Consider the following 13,450-nt stretch of genomic DNA (forward strand, 5'->3'; position numbering starts at 1 on the left):
CAGATTTTTTCAGACGTGTTTAGTACAACCTGTTACATCCTGATGATCATTTGAAATAAGTGAAATGGTTTTACTGAAAAGCAAAGAGATAATATTATATATAATAAGGTATTTAATAGAAAATATGACCATTAATGATGTGCTTAGTCATTTTCCGTGTCATTTCAGGTGAGTGAGCCAAAATGCAACCAAGGAAACTCCCTCTCAAATTACTGGTTAATTAAATCATGACCACTTCATCGCTAACAACAGCTACCTTAAAAAAATTCCTCTACGGCTCAGAATCACCTTCTAGAGAATTAGGGTGAAATGAGTGTGCTATGAAAGCTGAGAGAAGGATTCCTAACAACACCAACATGCTTTCATCGTGCACAAAAATGGATTATTTTTCCATACTTTGCCATCTAAATCCCTGACAAGAGATAACTGCAGGAGGTTGGGAATTCTCTTTGGCCAGGACACAAGAGTAAAAGACTTGACGAAGTTAGTTGTGCCTTGACATGCACAAGGTAAGGCATGGCAGATTTTCAATCACTAGCAAGTAATAGAGGGGTCATATTTTAGTGAGAATTCACAATTGCTATGAGGACATAGAATGCACATCCTGAATGGAAATTGAGTGCATTGTACACATGTATGCTTTTGTATACAACTGCATATAAATGTATGTAAAATGTGTACATTGTACACAGCCTCTTTAGAACTTGTGTACAAATTTTTCATAGGGGATATTAATTTAACTCATAATTCAATATTTTTTTTACTCCTGTTCTCAAAGCCATCCCAAAATGAAATGTATACCAAAGATAGAATGCATTTAACTGTTTAACATATTTTTTCCCAATAAAATTTAAGGTAGTTTTGTAGATACTCAAGGTCAAAGGTCACACGGTGTGACCTCGGAATAAAAAAATCGGTATCTTAAAACCTAACATTTTTTTACAGAAACTATGTTCCTTTAGCTTTAAAACGAGACCAACGGGCAGATACTACCACAATTATTAGCGAAGTTATAATTTATTTTTGTAGAGCATGCGAGGGAAAATTTTGTATTCTTTGTCACCCTGCTGTATGCATACAGTGTATAGCCGGGGATTAAAATTTTGAGTAAGAGTACAATTTCATGTGCTTTAACTTCCTACCAAATCTGAGATGGTCGGGTTGGGAGCTGTAATGATTTGGCATGGAATGACCCTGATTCCTTTTCAACTAAAATATTATGCTAAGTTTACGTGCCTAGTGATATATTTTCTTTCAAATGGTTTACCATGGTGACAATATTAGGCGTTGGACTGGAGAATCTAAATCTATTACTACTTGGAAATTTCTAGTAATGTAAACACAAACTTTTTATAAAAAATTTGAGAGGTCAGCACTTAATCCATTTTTTTTCAATCACACCACTCTTAAGTAAATTAACAATTATGAAGCGTGGGCAGTGGCGCTGACTCCATGGGGCGCGGAGCCCCCTCAACAATTCAAGAAAATAATTAAGTTATATTATGCCTTGTGAAATCACAAAAATATATTGGTGATTTTTATTTCACATTCTTGACGATAGTTACCTTTTAAAATAAATTCAACAATGAGTGTTGAAACAAATAATTATATGGTTAAGGAGGTTAACTGAATCAAGTGTTGTGAATCATGGTAGTGTTTCGGTGCTGCGACACACTTTCAATTTAACCTCTTCCTGGGGCAAGACCTCCGATGTGGGCCCCCCCAATATTTTTTATAAGTCGGCACCCCTGAGTGTGAGCACTATTGTCCCCTTCACCCTTGAAGTCTTCAACTACAGTCCGGCCGCTGATAGTTGTCCGATGAAATTTAGAAGGGTCTAAGTCGGGGTAGGGAGTAAGGTTGCCAGGTAAGAAAGGGCAATGCCCACCTCACATGTAAACAAAAGGGTTCTACAAAGGAAGCAGCCGGAAGGGACGATGAGTGTGAAGGACCCAAAGGAACCCTGATTTGGTGATTCGAAGAAAGGGCTTGTTTTGGTGGCTCAGGCTTGTTTCAGTGCTTCATATGCATGTTATATGATTAGGCAAGGGGGGTGAGGTGTGTAAAGGGGACAGCAATTGGCTGCAAACCGTGCTGCCGCAGGGTTCTACTTTAGAACTTCCATCAGACAACTCTCGCCGGCTGGACTGTAAAGTTTATCGTTTTATAATCCTTCATCAAACACCCCATCTCAGACAAAATGTATCATCCACATTCACTGGAGAGACACAAATAGTCATTGTACCCCAAATATCTTACCGTTCCACTTTAGATGAATAATGAATTGCAAGACTAGCACAGTGAAACCTCTTATCCACAGACACCCGACTTTAGGACAGTATTCAATCCCACAGCAGAAGCATATGCATTCATGCAAGGAGCACACCTCTAATATGCGAACACTTCCACTGACAGACTTTTATTGGGCATAAGTCCCCTCTTACAGAAACAATCACCATTAGTTTGCTCACCCTTCTCTAAAAAATGGTTAGTTTTTGGCATTTTCCCTTACAAAATAGTATTTATTAACCACGCAACATTGTAAGAGACAACAGCGAAGCAATAAGTGGCCTATCAAGGCACAATTAATTTTTTTTAAAGACGTAATAATGATAATATAGAGCAAACCAATACCAATTATTTCTTTATGCCTCAGGGAGCTATTCTTTTTATCCATATTCACACAAAAATGTACAGTGCAACCTCGATATAACGACACCCCACGGTACACTAATAAACACTCGCTATAGCGAATTGTCGCTTTACCGGAGGTGGAGCAAATAATAGCCAATATACCTGTTGCGAACAGATATACAGGAACAGGAGTGGTGCGGCGACAGATAAACATCTATCCGATAAACGTAAGCATAAATCCAGACGAAAGGGGATGTTGTTTTGCATCACTAAATTTCCTTACTCAAATAACGACTGACTATTCAAACAATTTATAAGCACCGCACTGAATAAAAATCGTGCAAAGCATTGTTTCGTCAATCATTATATTTATCGAACGACAGTTTACCACATAAATTTAAGACTGAGCACTCCATTAACTTCATTTCTAACAGATCGCTAGCAATTACAGAGGTTAAGGAGTCTTGATGAAAGTCTTCCGGCGGTGAAACCCTCGCTATGGCGAGAGCCAACGCCGAAAGGGTCTCGTAAAAACGAATTTTTTAACACGCTTATTATAGGGTCAATTAACAGTGCATCGGCTATCTCTCGTTATAGCGGGGGTGTCGCTATAGCCCGTACTCGCTTTAACGAGGTTCCACTGTAATTGTTTCAAAAATTTCTAAATATATCCTTGACACGAGCATAATTTCAATACTTTGAATTTATAATTATTCAGTAGGAATATCTGAAATAAAAGGATGTCTTTTAACTGCTTTAAATTCCTAGAGTGCAGTATTTGCGTGGTAATATAAAGCGTAAAGAGCTTACTTTTGAGTCCCGTTCGGACGTATTTTCTAGACTCTTAAATGCCCACGTTCCGCAGTATTTCATCACTAAGAATTTTTTAAACTCTAAATTGTATTTTCCAAATTACTCCACACAGATGTCGTAATCATAAGTACATTGTCAATAAAATTCTGAATGTTGGTGACAGAATGACCTCGTAATTAGCCAAATAACAATTTGGTCTGATTCGGCCACAACACCTCTGATGAGATCCTTCACTTACACCCATAATTAAATGTAATCATCAGATGGGTAATCTTAGACAAAAATCTCTCCCAAGTATTAAATAAAAGAGAAAAACAAAGTTGACATATACATTTTAAGGTGGCGAAACCTTTTGATTTCCAGTTCCTTCACTCAAACAGAGAAACGCTCATTGAAGGAATGAATTGCTTACAAAAGTGTGAACAATAACAAAACAGGATGCTGAGGTGGAGTCCAGAGCAGTACATGAAAGGTGGTGATCCACTTGGCTGCATAGCATGCAACATCATCGTAACTACAGAGGTGTAGAAGCCATTGATTGCTTACTGCAAATAGATCAAGAGGTAGGAGACTGATAAAAAAACTGAAAAAATATGTTGTCTGGTCATATTAACTGTGAACGCATGATCCAGTCATGGATACTAGTGGATGCAACTATACACATCATTGATTGTAACACAAGTGAAATATCAAGTATATTAAGACCCATCACCATCAGAAAATTTAGGCATGACCTTAGGAAACTTATAACATGGTATAATACAACAGTGTAGTATTCTAGGAAAAAGTACCCTAGAGACTTTTAGTACCTCAGTTACATGGGCCAGGAAATGAATTTGATCAATACAAGAAATAACATGGATCGCTTTAAAAACCAATTTTATTAATAATACATTTACTTCTTTTGTTTAACTTGTGCTGCAATTCGATCCAGGTCCCTCCTGCCCTGTCCTGTGAGCTTGCGACCACCATCAACAGTTTTCTCAATCAGCTTCAAGGATTCTAGAGCTTGTAGTGCCTTCCTTGCAACAGAACCGGAACTTCTGCAATAATGGGATGGGCAAACTCCATTCCTCTTACGACCTGCAATGTAATTAAGTAAATGCAGCATTACAATAACCATTAGTTGTACCTCATCTTACGTCACACAACATCTGCCGTTGAACATTCTACAGGGTGGGCAAACCTCTTGACACACTAAGAGAAAACAAAATTCCTGCTATGTGACCATGAATTCCAAGTTTCCAACTTCTCCAGGAGCTATCCTTCCCTGACAACACCGGGGGAACTGCTAATAAATGGATAAAAAAATACCACGGAACATCGACACCCTACGAATTAGTAACTAAGGCTATAATGAATGATTGTAACATTCTAATTCCCTTAACGGGGATTCCATTACATGAATCACTGGAGGTACAATTTGTAAATAAATTTCTGACTCAGGGGGAAGCCCTGAAACATTAGTGTTGTAGCCTGCCATTTTACAACCATCACTACAATAAATCACAGAAGCACTATCAATCATGGGAGCAACTTCAGGTTTAATTTTCTTCAAACAGAGAGGTTGGTTAGTGCAAGCTATAACAAAAAAAAACTCAAGTCACCTGATTGACGTCCCTTTTTTATAATTAGACATTGAAAAAGTGGTATTTTGCAATAAAACACATTGGCAGAATGGTCATTTTCATTATATTTACCAAAAAAATAAATTCAAAATTGTCCCAAATATCACTCAATTTATAAGTTGGTGGTCTTTATCATGCTTACAGAGATTTTTATGACTTTTAAGTGACATGTGATTTATACATGTGTCTGAGAATGCTTTTTTTAGAAATTTGTCAAAAGCGAAACTTTTCAACACTTAAAGAAAAAAAAAAGTTCTCAAGTGAAAATGATTTTGATAATATTTTTGAAAACTATAGCAGCATGTTCATAGCCTCTAGAAGTTTTACAATCTGGGCTCATTTAAACAATATCACATAAAAGCTGTTGTGACGGGGCAAGGCTATCACTGTTGATAATATCCGTTAACAGTTTTGCCTCCAATTAACAATTACCACATCTTCATCAGCAATAGTTACTTTTTTTTACTCCACACTCATCTGCACCACTATTTCCAGAAAAATACGAAGATCTTGATCCAAAATTATGTAATGTTTTTTACTTGTTATCTAAAATTAAATAAGATCAATGAAAGCTACTCCTGCCAAAAACATAGAATATGCCTTTAAAATTTAACTCCTGTCCAATTGAAACTGTTGACGCTCAAGCAGTTCCACTGTTAGCGATTAATGGCTAATCTTTAAGTTTGCTCTGTCATAAGGAAAACAATTAGATTCATTGCAAGGATTATCATTTATTTCAGGTCAAGGTTGCCTGGAAATTAAATAAAACATCTCTTAAATCATAAAATTATGGAAATATAATAAAATAGAAGTTAGAAAACTGTGTTCTCGAGGAGAAGCATAGGGGAGAGTGTATACTGGTTTATTACCCCACCTGTTCGATGCTTCCAGATCTACATAAGAGCACTTCGTAATTTGGAATGCACAACCCAGTTACTCAACACTCCCATACTCATAATTTACACCCTCCATCACGCTATCCAGTGAAGATAATTGAATAAATGGCACCTTCTACTTTGGCGAGTGGTTCAGATTTTTGATTCACAAGGTCAAGAGATTCATGCAAGTCATTACAATCCTTTATACTCGAGCAATAATTGCAGACAATGATGGAATATTGAGAAGTATCAAAAAGAGCAATCATATAACAACCATCATGCATCAAGTAGAAATCCATCACAGAAGATTTGACCCATTCATTTAATGCATTACCAGCCTTGCTCAGTGGACCCTGTCTATAACGCTTTTACCATATACATTCATGCATCACGAACTTCGCAAAATTAAATCAGGGAATAACTATAACTTCGTTCCATGCCCGAATGAACCTCGAGTACAAGTGCAACGGTAATGAAACAATTGTCACCTTTACACAACCAGCGCGACAGGATACCCAAGAATGTCACAGAATTACAAAAAGGACGAGAAAGTAATCCCACTTTTCCTGATCCACAGACCGTATCTTACAATAAATAAGGCAACTCGCTAGAAATACGGAAATCTACTCAATTTAAGGTCACCGTAAGAATAAAAATGCGTCAAATCTAGCAGAATCAAGTGAACCGTTACCCAAAATCTACTATTCACCCTTCTCACAACCTCAAACCTGTTACGAGCTCACCCACACCAAAATCAACGCCGACGCCCATTAAATGATTAAAACCATACCGCAACACAAATCTCAACTGAAGTGTTGCATACATTTGTGAAAGGGAGAAATATTAAACCTAAAAATTATCGATAAACAACTTCTGCTGCTAGATTTACTGGATACCCATCACGTTAGTTAACGTCTGGACGAGTTAATAAATACATGATGACCAGACAGATAAAGTAATTGATATTTTTAATCAGTTAATTACCTCCAAATATTTTTGTGACGGCACCAACTCCAACAGGCGACCTAATGTACATGTGACGAGCCAAGGCTGCACACCGTGTGTAAAACCAGTCATCCTCATAAGGAGCAAGTTCCTTGTACTTAGCACTTTTAACGAGGTCAACCCATTCGGGTACCTTAACTTTGCCGCTCCTAAGAAAAAAAATACCAACAATCAATCTCGTTACTGCAATACACAAACTCTGAAGCACATAGAATAAAGTAATGCACAAAGGAATCCACTAGGACCTCATTAAATTTATCTACTAAAAACATAATTGATAAACTATAACTAAAACAGGTAACTGAAGTAACACAATCATTCTGCGCTGAAACTCACTTTTTCAAGAAGGCGGCGAAAGCCTTCACGAACTTATGTTGATCGACATCCTTCACTGTGATCGACGGCATCTGCAAAAAATACAAAAACACGTAGTAATCATTGAACGCTGCAGTTACTTAATTAACAAAGAACAGGGAGATATATAAAACAAACTTATTCAAGCCTCACTACCGCACACGTGCACAACACCGACAATATGGCGCCCACGGTTACTTTCCAGAAATCGGGTTTAACTTACATCTCTAAAGGATATTAAATCCTTAAATCACATTTCGACAAAAATGAGGCTACCGAAAACATTCACATATAAAATAATCCTCTCACCGTAATGTATGTAATTGAAAAATTCTGACACCAAACACAACACACACCTTGTCAATTTGCAAAGTCTCCGAAAGAGTTCAGCAGCGCCACGTCACGCGAGATATTTGATTTACTGGTATACAAATAAGAAACGAAATAGAATGGCGCTATTTAAAAGAAGAAACTTAGGGAGGGAATTCCAAATTGGCGAACGATTGGCCATTTAGCTTATCCCCCGATGTAACATAGCTTTATGCTCATAAGTAATCGATATAACATTGTAAATAATGGAATATCTCATTTGATTATTATTTGAGTTTATTTCAGAGGCTAATTCCGTATAAATTTAAATTTAACGTCATGAAAGGGCTTGCATGTACACTCTTCAAAAATAGTCCATATCAACTAATTATTTTTCCGTGATTTTACAATTCATAGGATGATTTTTTGGTTTAAAAGACAATATTTTATTATATTTTGTTGATTGATTGTTTTGATTAAATTTGAGTTGCTATGCACTTCTATTTCTTCATTTGAATGCACGTGATAATTCAAGACCATATATCTATGCTCAAGACAACCAATGTGAACCCATAGGGATCGACTTAAAAATGGACGTTGCATTAGAAAAGTACAATGCTAAACGAATTTATGGGATACCCGCTGGTCTTAAGGAACTGATGGTGGATATTTCAAGAGAGGTGCTATTAATTTGTAGCCATTCATTACCAAGTGTCAAATTTCATAATGACAATAGTAACATGCACACCAGAAATTATATTAAGTTATTATTTCACCATAATTAACTGAAATGTCTAGCTATAGTAACTATTAAAAGTCCAACATATTGCAACTTCCATTAGAGTGAATTGTTTTAATCTGATGGAATCCTAACATAATAGTATATTAAAAATTGATGGTAAATTTTGATTTACTAATATTCCATGTACACTGAAATAGCCACATTCCTAATGTAACAGTTACATTTATCAATAAAAACTGTAAATAATAGCTTTATGTCTCTTCTACATGTACATAAATATTTTAACTTGTTCTAGAGCCAACTTGACACAGATTATTGGACAATGAAATTTATCACAGTGAAAAAAGGGATTAAATTAGGTTTAAAAATTTACTAACTCTTTTTATAAATTACCAGGATGTTCATTTATAAGTAAATATGTAGACTTCAGGTAAAATGATCCATTGCTACAGCATGATACAGCAATTAATTGCCTTCTATCTGTCAAAAACATGTCTGAAGTCACATTCAATTAGATAGCAAGCAGGTAAACTGACAATGCCATGCAATTTCTTAAGCTAGTACCAAGGTACGTCTCCCCTAAAACAGGTTTTGAGGGCACAACCTGTTCATTTGTGCTTATTTATTGCAAATTATCTCGATGCACTAATAGATGCCAGAGATTGTTGCAAAGGTGATGTATATTTCAACCATTTTCTCTCTTACATAACATTGCACTAGGTCAAATTTTTCTCCTTGACTCCTTTGAATAAAATCATTATCTTATAGTCATTTTGAAATTCACTGATGTTTTACATTTCAAACAGCTGCTAGGAATGCAGTTGATAATGCAATTGTTTATGGAGAGCTATTGGTAAAGGTCACCAAAAAGTATGGCATTGATGTTAAGTCTGCAGATGCTGCCGCGACTAAGATTCAGGTAAAAAAAATACTGTCTACACTTTATGAAATCGTAAAAAAATTAAATCAATGGTAAAATAAATAGAAATTACTGCCTGCCACTTGATTTCATCTGTTCAGCCATTGTAAATTAAAAGCCTCTTCAGCTATAGCCAAAATTTGATGGGGGAAAGATAAGTTTTTATGTCCTTATTGAATAATAAAAATACAAAAAATACATAATTTAAGATAACAGAAAATTTTATTTTACAATAGGCAACTTACAGGGGATATATTACAAGGCAACACCTCCTACGAAAAGGTAATATGTTGATAGTGACATTCAAATTCTCATTCATTCTAAAAGTTATTGCAATAATAAGGTCCTAAATAATTGTTTTTTACAGGTCTCTTGGGTGGACGAAGACAAAAGCAGACCGAGTGTTTAGCGTTATGAAATAACATACCTATGTTTCATGGGATGCAAGAAAAATTATGTCACTGAAAGTTAATTGTTTCCATGTTTTTCCATAATTTTGATATAAATTAAGAAGAAAATTATGCAAACTTCAGAAAATTCATTAAATGTGAAAAAGTCAATACTAAAACATTTCTTCATAGTACAGCCAACTTTTCTAATGATATAAATCTGATGACTCAACCATGCCTTTTACCAAGGCTTCTTATTGAAACAAATTTGAGAGCAAAACACAATGAGGTTGTAATACCAGCTGATTAAAGAGATCCAATTCTACTTATCTTGAGACGTGTATTTCTGTATTTTCTTTAAGGCTACTGTTACAGTTTGAAAAAAATTATGGACACAAGAGATGTTCCAGGTCAATCAATAAACTTAAAGAAAATAAATACTCTTAGCTCTTTCAATCAAACCATATCATAAATGACCACACAATAATTTGACAATTTCCAACTCATGATTACAAGAGGATTTACATTCGCACACAAGTCAGTGATGAGAAAAGTACAACCTCAAGGTCAATTTCAAACAATAGGGTAGTTTCCTCAGGGTAACACCTCTTAATAATCACCTATTAAAATTGCCTAAGGTTGGAAAGTTTTCTTCGTTTGATAGGGTATTAAAAATCCTTATTTAAGCCAAGTGCTACTAGCTAGCAACCTGCATCATAGTGGTGCTCATAGCCTTGCACCAAGGTGGCCTCACACAGCCTCAGACAACCAGAATGACATCACACGGACGAGCATTCATATTTAGCCATCGAGTTTTTGCAGGCTTTGAAAATTTTCACTTTTCATTTAATCGCAAAAAATAGATATCGTCATTTAAAAATCTAAAAGCATGAAATACGTACTCCAGGAGTAATAATCTTTCGATTTAGGCAATAAAAAAATAGGAAACACCCTATTCAAGCAAAACCCCCAGGACACAAATTTTGGCTGACAAACAGAGTAAAAATCCTGGCTAATAAGATAGGCTCAGGGAAAGCAACTGGCTCCCATACTATGAATATGTGGTACATATTCTCATTCCTATATCTTAATCTGAGATGAGATTTACCAGTGTCTATTCGCACCAACGTGTCCGGGTTGAAGTTCTATATGAGACAAACCTTAAAGCTTGATCTATGGTCGTCAAACTTCTGGCGTTATCAACACCATCCATCAAAAAGGGAAGTTCAAGAGCACTAATGAGGCTTTTGGATGAGGAAATTGCTTTTGAATATAAATGAGAATCAATCATCATAAGTCCTTTAAGAAAGGCTGTTTTTAAATTTTATTAACTCATTTTATACTTGCAGGCCACCCATGCGTAGATTGGGAAGGATAGTACCCAGAGAAGTGGGAAATTTGGATTTCATGGTCACATGGCAGGATTTTCAAGTTTTCTCTTTTAGTGGGTTAAAAGGTGTGCCTACGCACAGAATATGTCCAACTGCAAAAGTTGTAAGATGTGACGTAACAAACAGTACTGAGAAATCAACGCAAAAGATGCAACCTAAAGTAGCGCCATGGGGTTTGTGAGCATGAGATGCAACTATGTAATAACTTTTGTCGCAATACATGCTACCATATGGAAATGCATAGTGGACAGACAAACAGACATCATCTTTTATATAAGTATACTGATAACATTATTTTTTGTGCAGTCAAATATGTAGACTGCAGCCTTTATGGCATTCACAGTAATCCACATGTGCTCCAACCAATGAAAACCATTTCTTTTGGGAACTTTTTGGTCATGGCAAGGTGTAAAAGTGAGACCAAGAACATGATGCAGGGATGAGATCCAATGCATTGCAAATATGCTGTCTTTTCAAGTGGCTAATCAGTGAGGTGCAACTATAAACGACATGGGGGTATTATCCAATTCTATACAATGGAGATACATACAATGTATTTTGTTGGCATTTTAGCCCTGATTCGATGGTATGAACAATTGATGAGAAAATTCTAGACATGGTTACTGAGTCAAGGCAGTCCAAGGACGAGTTTCTTGAGTAGAAATCACAGAAGCCACAGGGGAAATCATAAGTGACTGGGGTCTCAAGAACAATGCCAGCCAGTGACAGACATGAGGAGGAATATTTCGATTTATATACTCTGGGAACAGCAGTGGAAAAAATGAAAATTTACTAGAAAGTATATCAGAGCCAACTGGTCATTATTGGTAATAGTCTTATTTTCAGAATCTATTGTCTCTCCTTTCACTTGGGCTACAACATAGTCATGGTGGAAAAGCTAGCCCAACCCTATGAAAGATAGTCCACATGATGGTGTCACATAAAAAACACTGTTGGAATGGAAGTGGGAAACCCTACCAACTATCTCTTTCCTGAAAACATGGAATACAAGCGAATGATTAGCAGAAAATCATCTAATGGGACCCATCACAAACACTTGGTTCAATTACTATTAAGGGTGAAGGTAAACATGGAAAATTCCAGGGGACATGGAGTGATATCAAATACTATACATCATAGTTAGAGAGAGGTTATGGAATAGTGTGAAAAACTCACAAAGCTTCCCTGCAGTGGATGCTGATTCAGATCACAACCAAGTGCTCATGAAATGCAAAATATGATTTTAAAAAGTCATGAAAATTAGAAAAGCAAAGAAATGGAATGTGGAAGCTCTGGATGGGACCATAAGCAGAGAATACCAGCAACTAGTGGGAAATAGTATGGGAGATTGAAACTACATACCCTGCAGAGGAAGGGTGGGATAATATTAAAACTGGAATTTCCCAAATGGCAGAAAAGTCAATTGGCTATGTTGACAGTAGATGGATAAAGGCGACATGGATAATGGAGGCAATGATAAAAGTAATGGAAGAGAGAAGGGGCTAGATGAATGTGGACACAGATCAGGGCGAAATGATGGATAGGGAAATAAATATTCAATTACAGTGTGAAACTAAGAGGGCAAGGGAGGCATGGTGTTGAAGACAGTTTCATTCCATTTTATTTATTTTCCAATGGCAGCAGCCAATTTACAATAGTAATGCAATAATTTACGATAAGTAATTCAATAATTTACAATAATATACAGTAATAATACACAGTGATAATATACAGTAATAATATAAAGTGGTATATGAAACATAAGATGGTATAAAGTTGGTAAATTTTCAGAGGGGAGTGTGACAACGAAGAAGGTTAGACAAAGTAAAGTGAACAAGAGAAACAAGAACAAGAGAACGACATGTCAAAGAACCAGGAGAATGGAGGCCCGTCTGCGGATTTTATGGAGGCTGTCAAAAAAGAGGTCGCATTCGGATGCTACTTGATTTCCAAGGCGGGTAAATCTTGCAAGAGGACTGTTGAAGTCGAAATTGGTTGCATGGTATCTGCGGCTCAAAATGTCACGGGATCTTGTAGTAGTTGGGATTCTGAAGTCGATTTCACTAGGAGATCCGAGCAGTTTACGTAGCCATTACTAACTTTGACTAACAGGACTACATCGGCTACGTCACGCCGCAGGGCAAGAGGTGGAAGATTGAGATCCCTGGATAGGTCTTCCACAGGAACATCCATATAGCCGAAACCCATTTGTACACCAACCAGACGAATAAAACGTCTTTGCAGGGCCTCCAGTCTTATCTTGTTACCAAGTGTGTGTGGGGACCACACGGGACTTGCGTATTCCACCAGTTGTCTTACAAGGGAGCAGTATAGAGAACGTAGAGCAGTAGGGTTGTCAATACCTCTAGAAAACCTTGATATAAAGCC

At 36.5% G+C, this 13,450-nt stretch overlaps 2 protein-coding genes across 7 annotated transcripts; one reads left to right on the plus strand and one right to left on the minus strand.

Annotated features, from left to right (window-relative positions):
• Nucleotides 1-3,762: 3,762 nt before the first annotated feature.
• Nucleotides 3,763-7,757, minus strand: LOC124153393 (40S ribosomal protein S19-like). 4 transcript variants are annotated; one of them, XM_046526518.1, is made up of 5 exons: nt 7,669-7,757; nt 7,295-7,365; nt 6,938-7,107; nt 4,347-4,530; nt 3,763-3,992 (listed from the first exon to the last, which is right to left on the minus strand). In XM_046526518.1, exons 2-5 carry the CDS (start codon nt 7,363-7,365, stop codon nt 3,962-3,964), a joined length of 456 nt encoding a protein of 151 aa, XP_046382474.1. In that variant the 5' UTR covers nt 7,669-7,757; the 3' UTR covers nt 3,763-3,961. The 4 variants fall into 4 exon arrangements, with proteins under 4 accessions (XP_046382474.1, XP_046382473.1, XP_046382475.1 ...); XM_046526517.1 differs by having other exon boundaries at nt 7,622-7,717; XM_046526519.1 differs by lacking the exon at nt 7,669-7,757 and adding an exon at nt 7,451-7,469.
• Nucleotides 7,758-7,799: 42 nt separating this feature from the next.
• LOC124153394 lies at nt 7,800-10,111 on the plus strand. 3 transcript variants are annotated; one of them, XR_006863638.1, is made up of 6 exons: nt 7,800-7,880; nt 8,157-8,301; nt 8,952-9,036; nt 9,170-9,282; nt 9,519-9,564; nt 9,650-10,111. XR_006863638.1 is itself a non-coding variant. In XM_046526522.1 (5 exons), exons 1-5 carry the CDS (start codon nt 8,212-8,214, stop codon nt 9,697-9,699), a joined length of 384 nt encoding a protein of 127 aa, XP_046382478.1. In that variant the 5' UTR covers nt 8,106-8,211; the 3' UTR covers nt 9,700-10,111. The 3 variants fall into 3 exon arrangements, 2 of the variants coding, with proteins under 2 accessions (XP_046382477.1, XP_046382478.1); XM_046526522.1 differs by lacking the exon at nt 7,800-7,880 and having other exon boundaries at nt 8,106-8,301; XM_046526521.1 differs by lacking the exon at nt 7,800-7,880 and having other exon boundaries at nt 8,104-8,301; nt 9,519-10,111.
• The last annotated feature ends 3,339 nt before the right edge of the window (nt 10,112-13,450 follow it).

The sequence above is a fragment of the Ischnura elegans genome, chromosome 2, assembly GCF_921293095.1.
Source record: "Ischnura elegans chromosome 2, ioIscEleg1.1, whole genome shotgun sequence".
Classification (NCBI taxonomy): domain Eukaryota; kingdom Metazoa; phylum Arthropoda; class Insecta; order Odonata; family Coenagrionidae; genus Ischnura; species Ischnura elegans.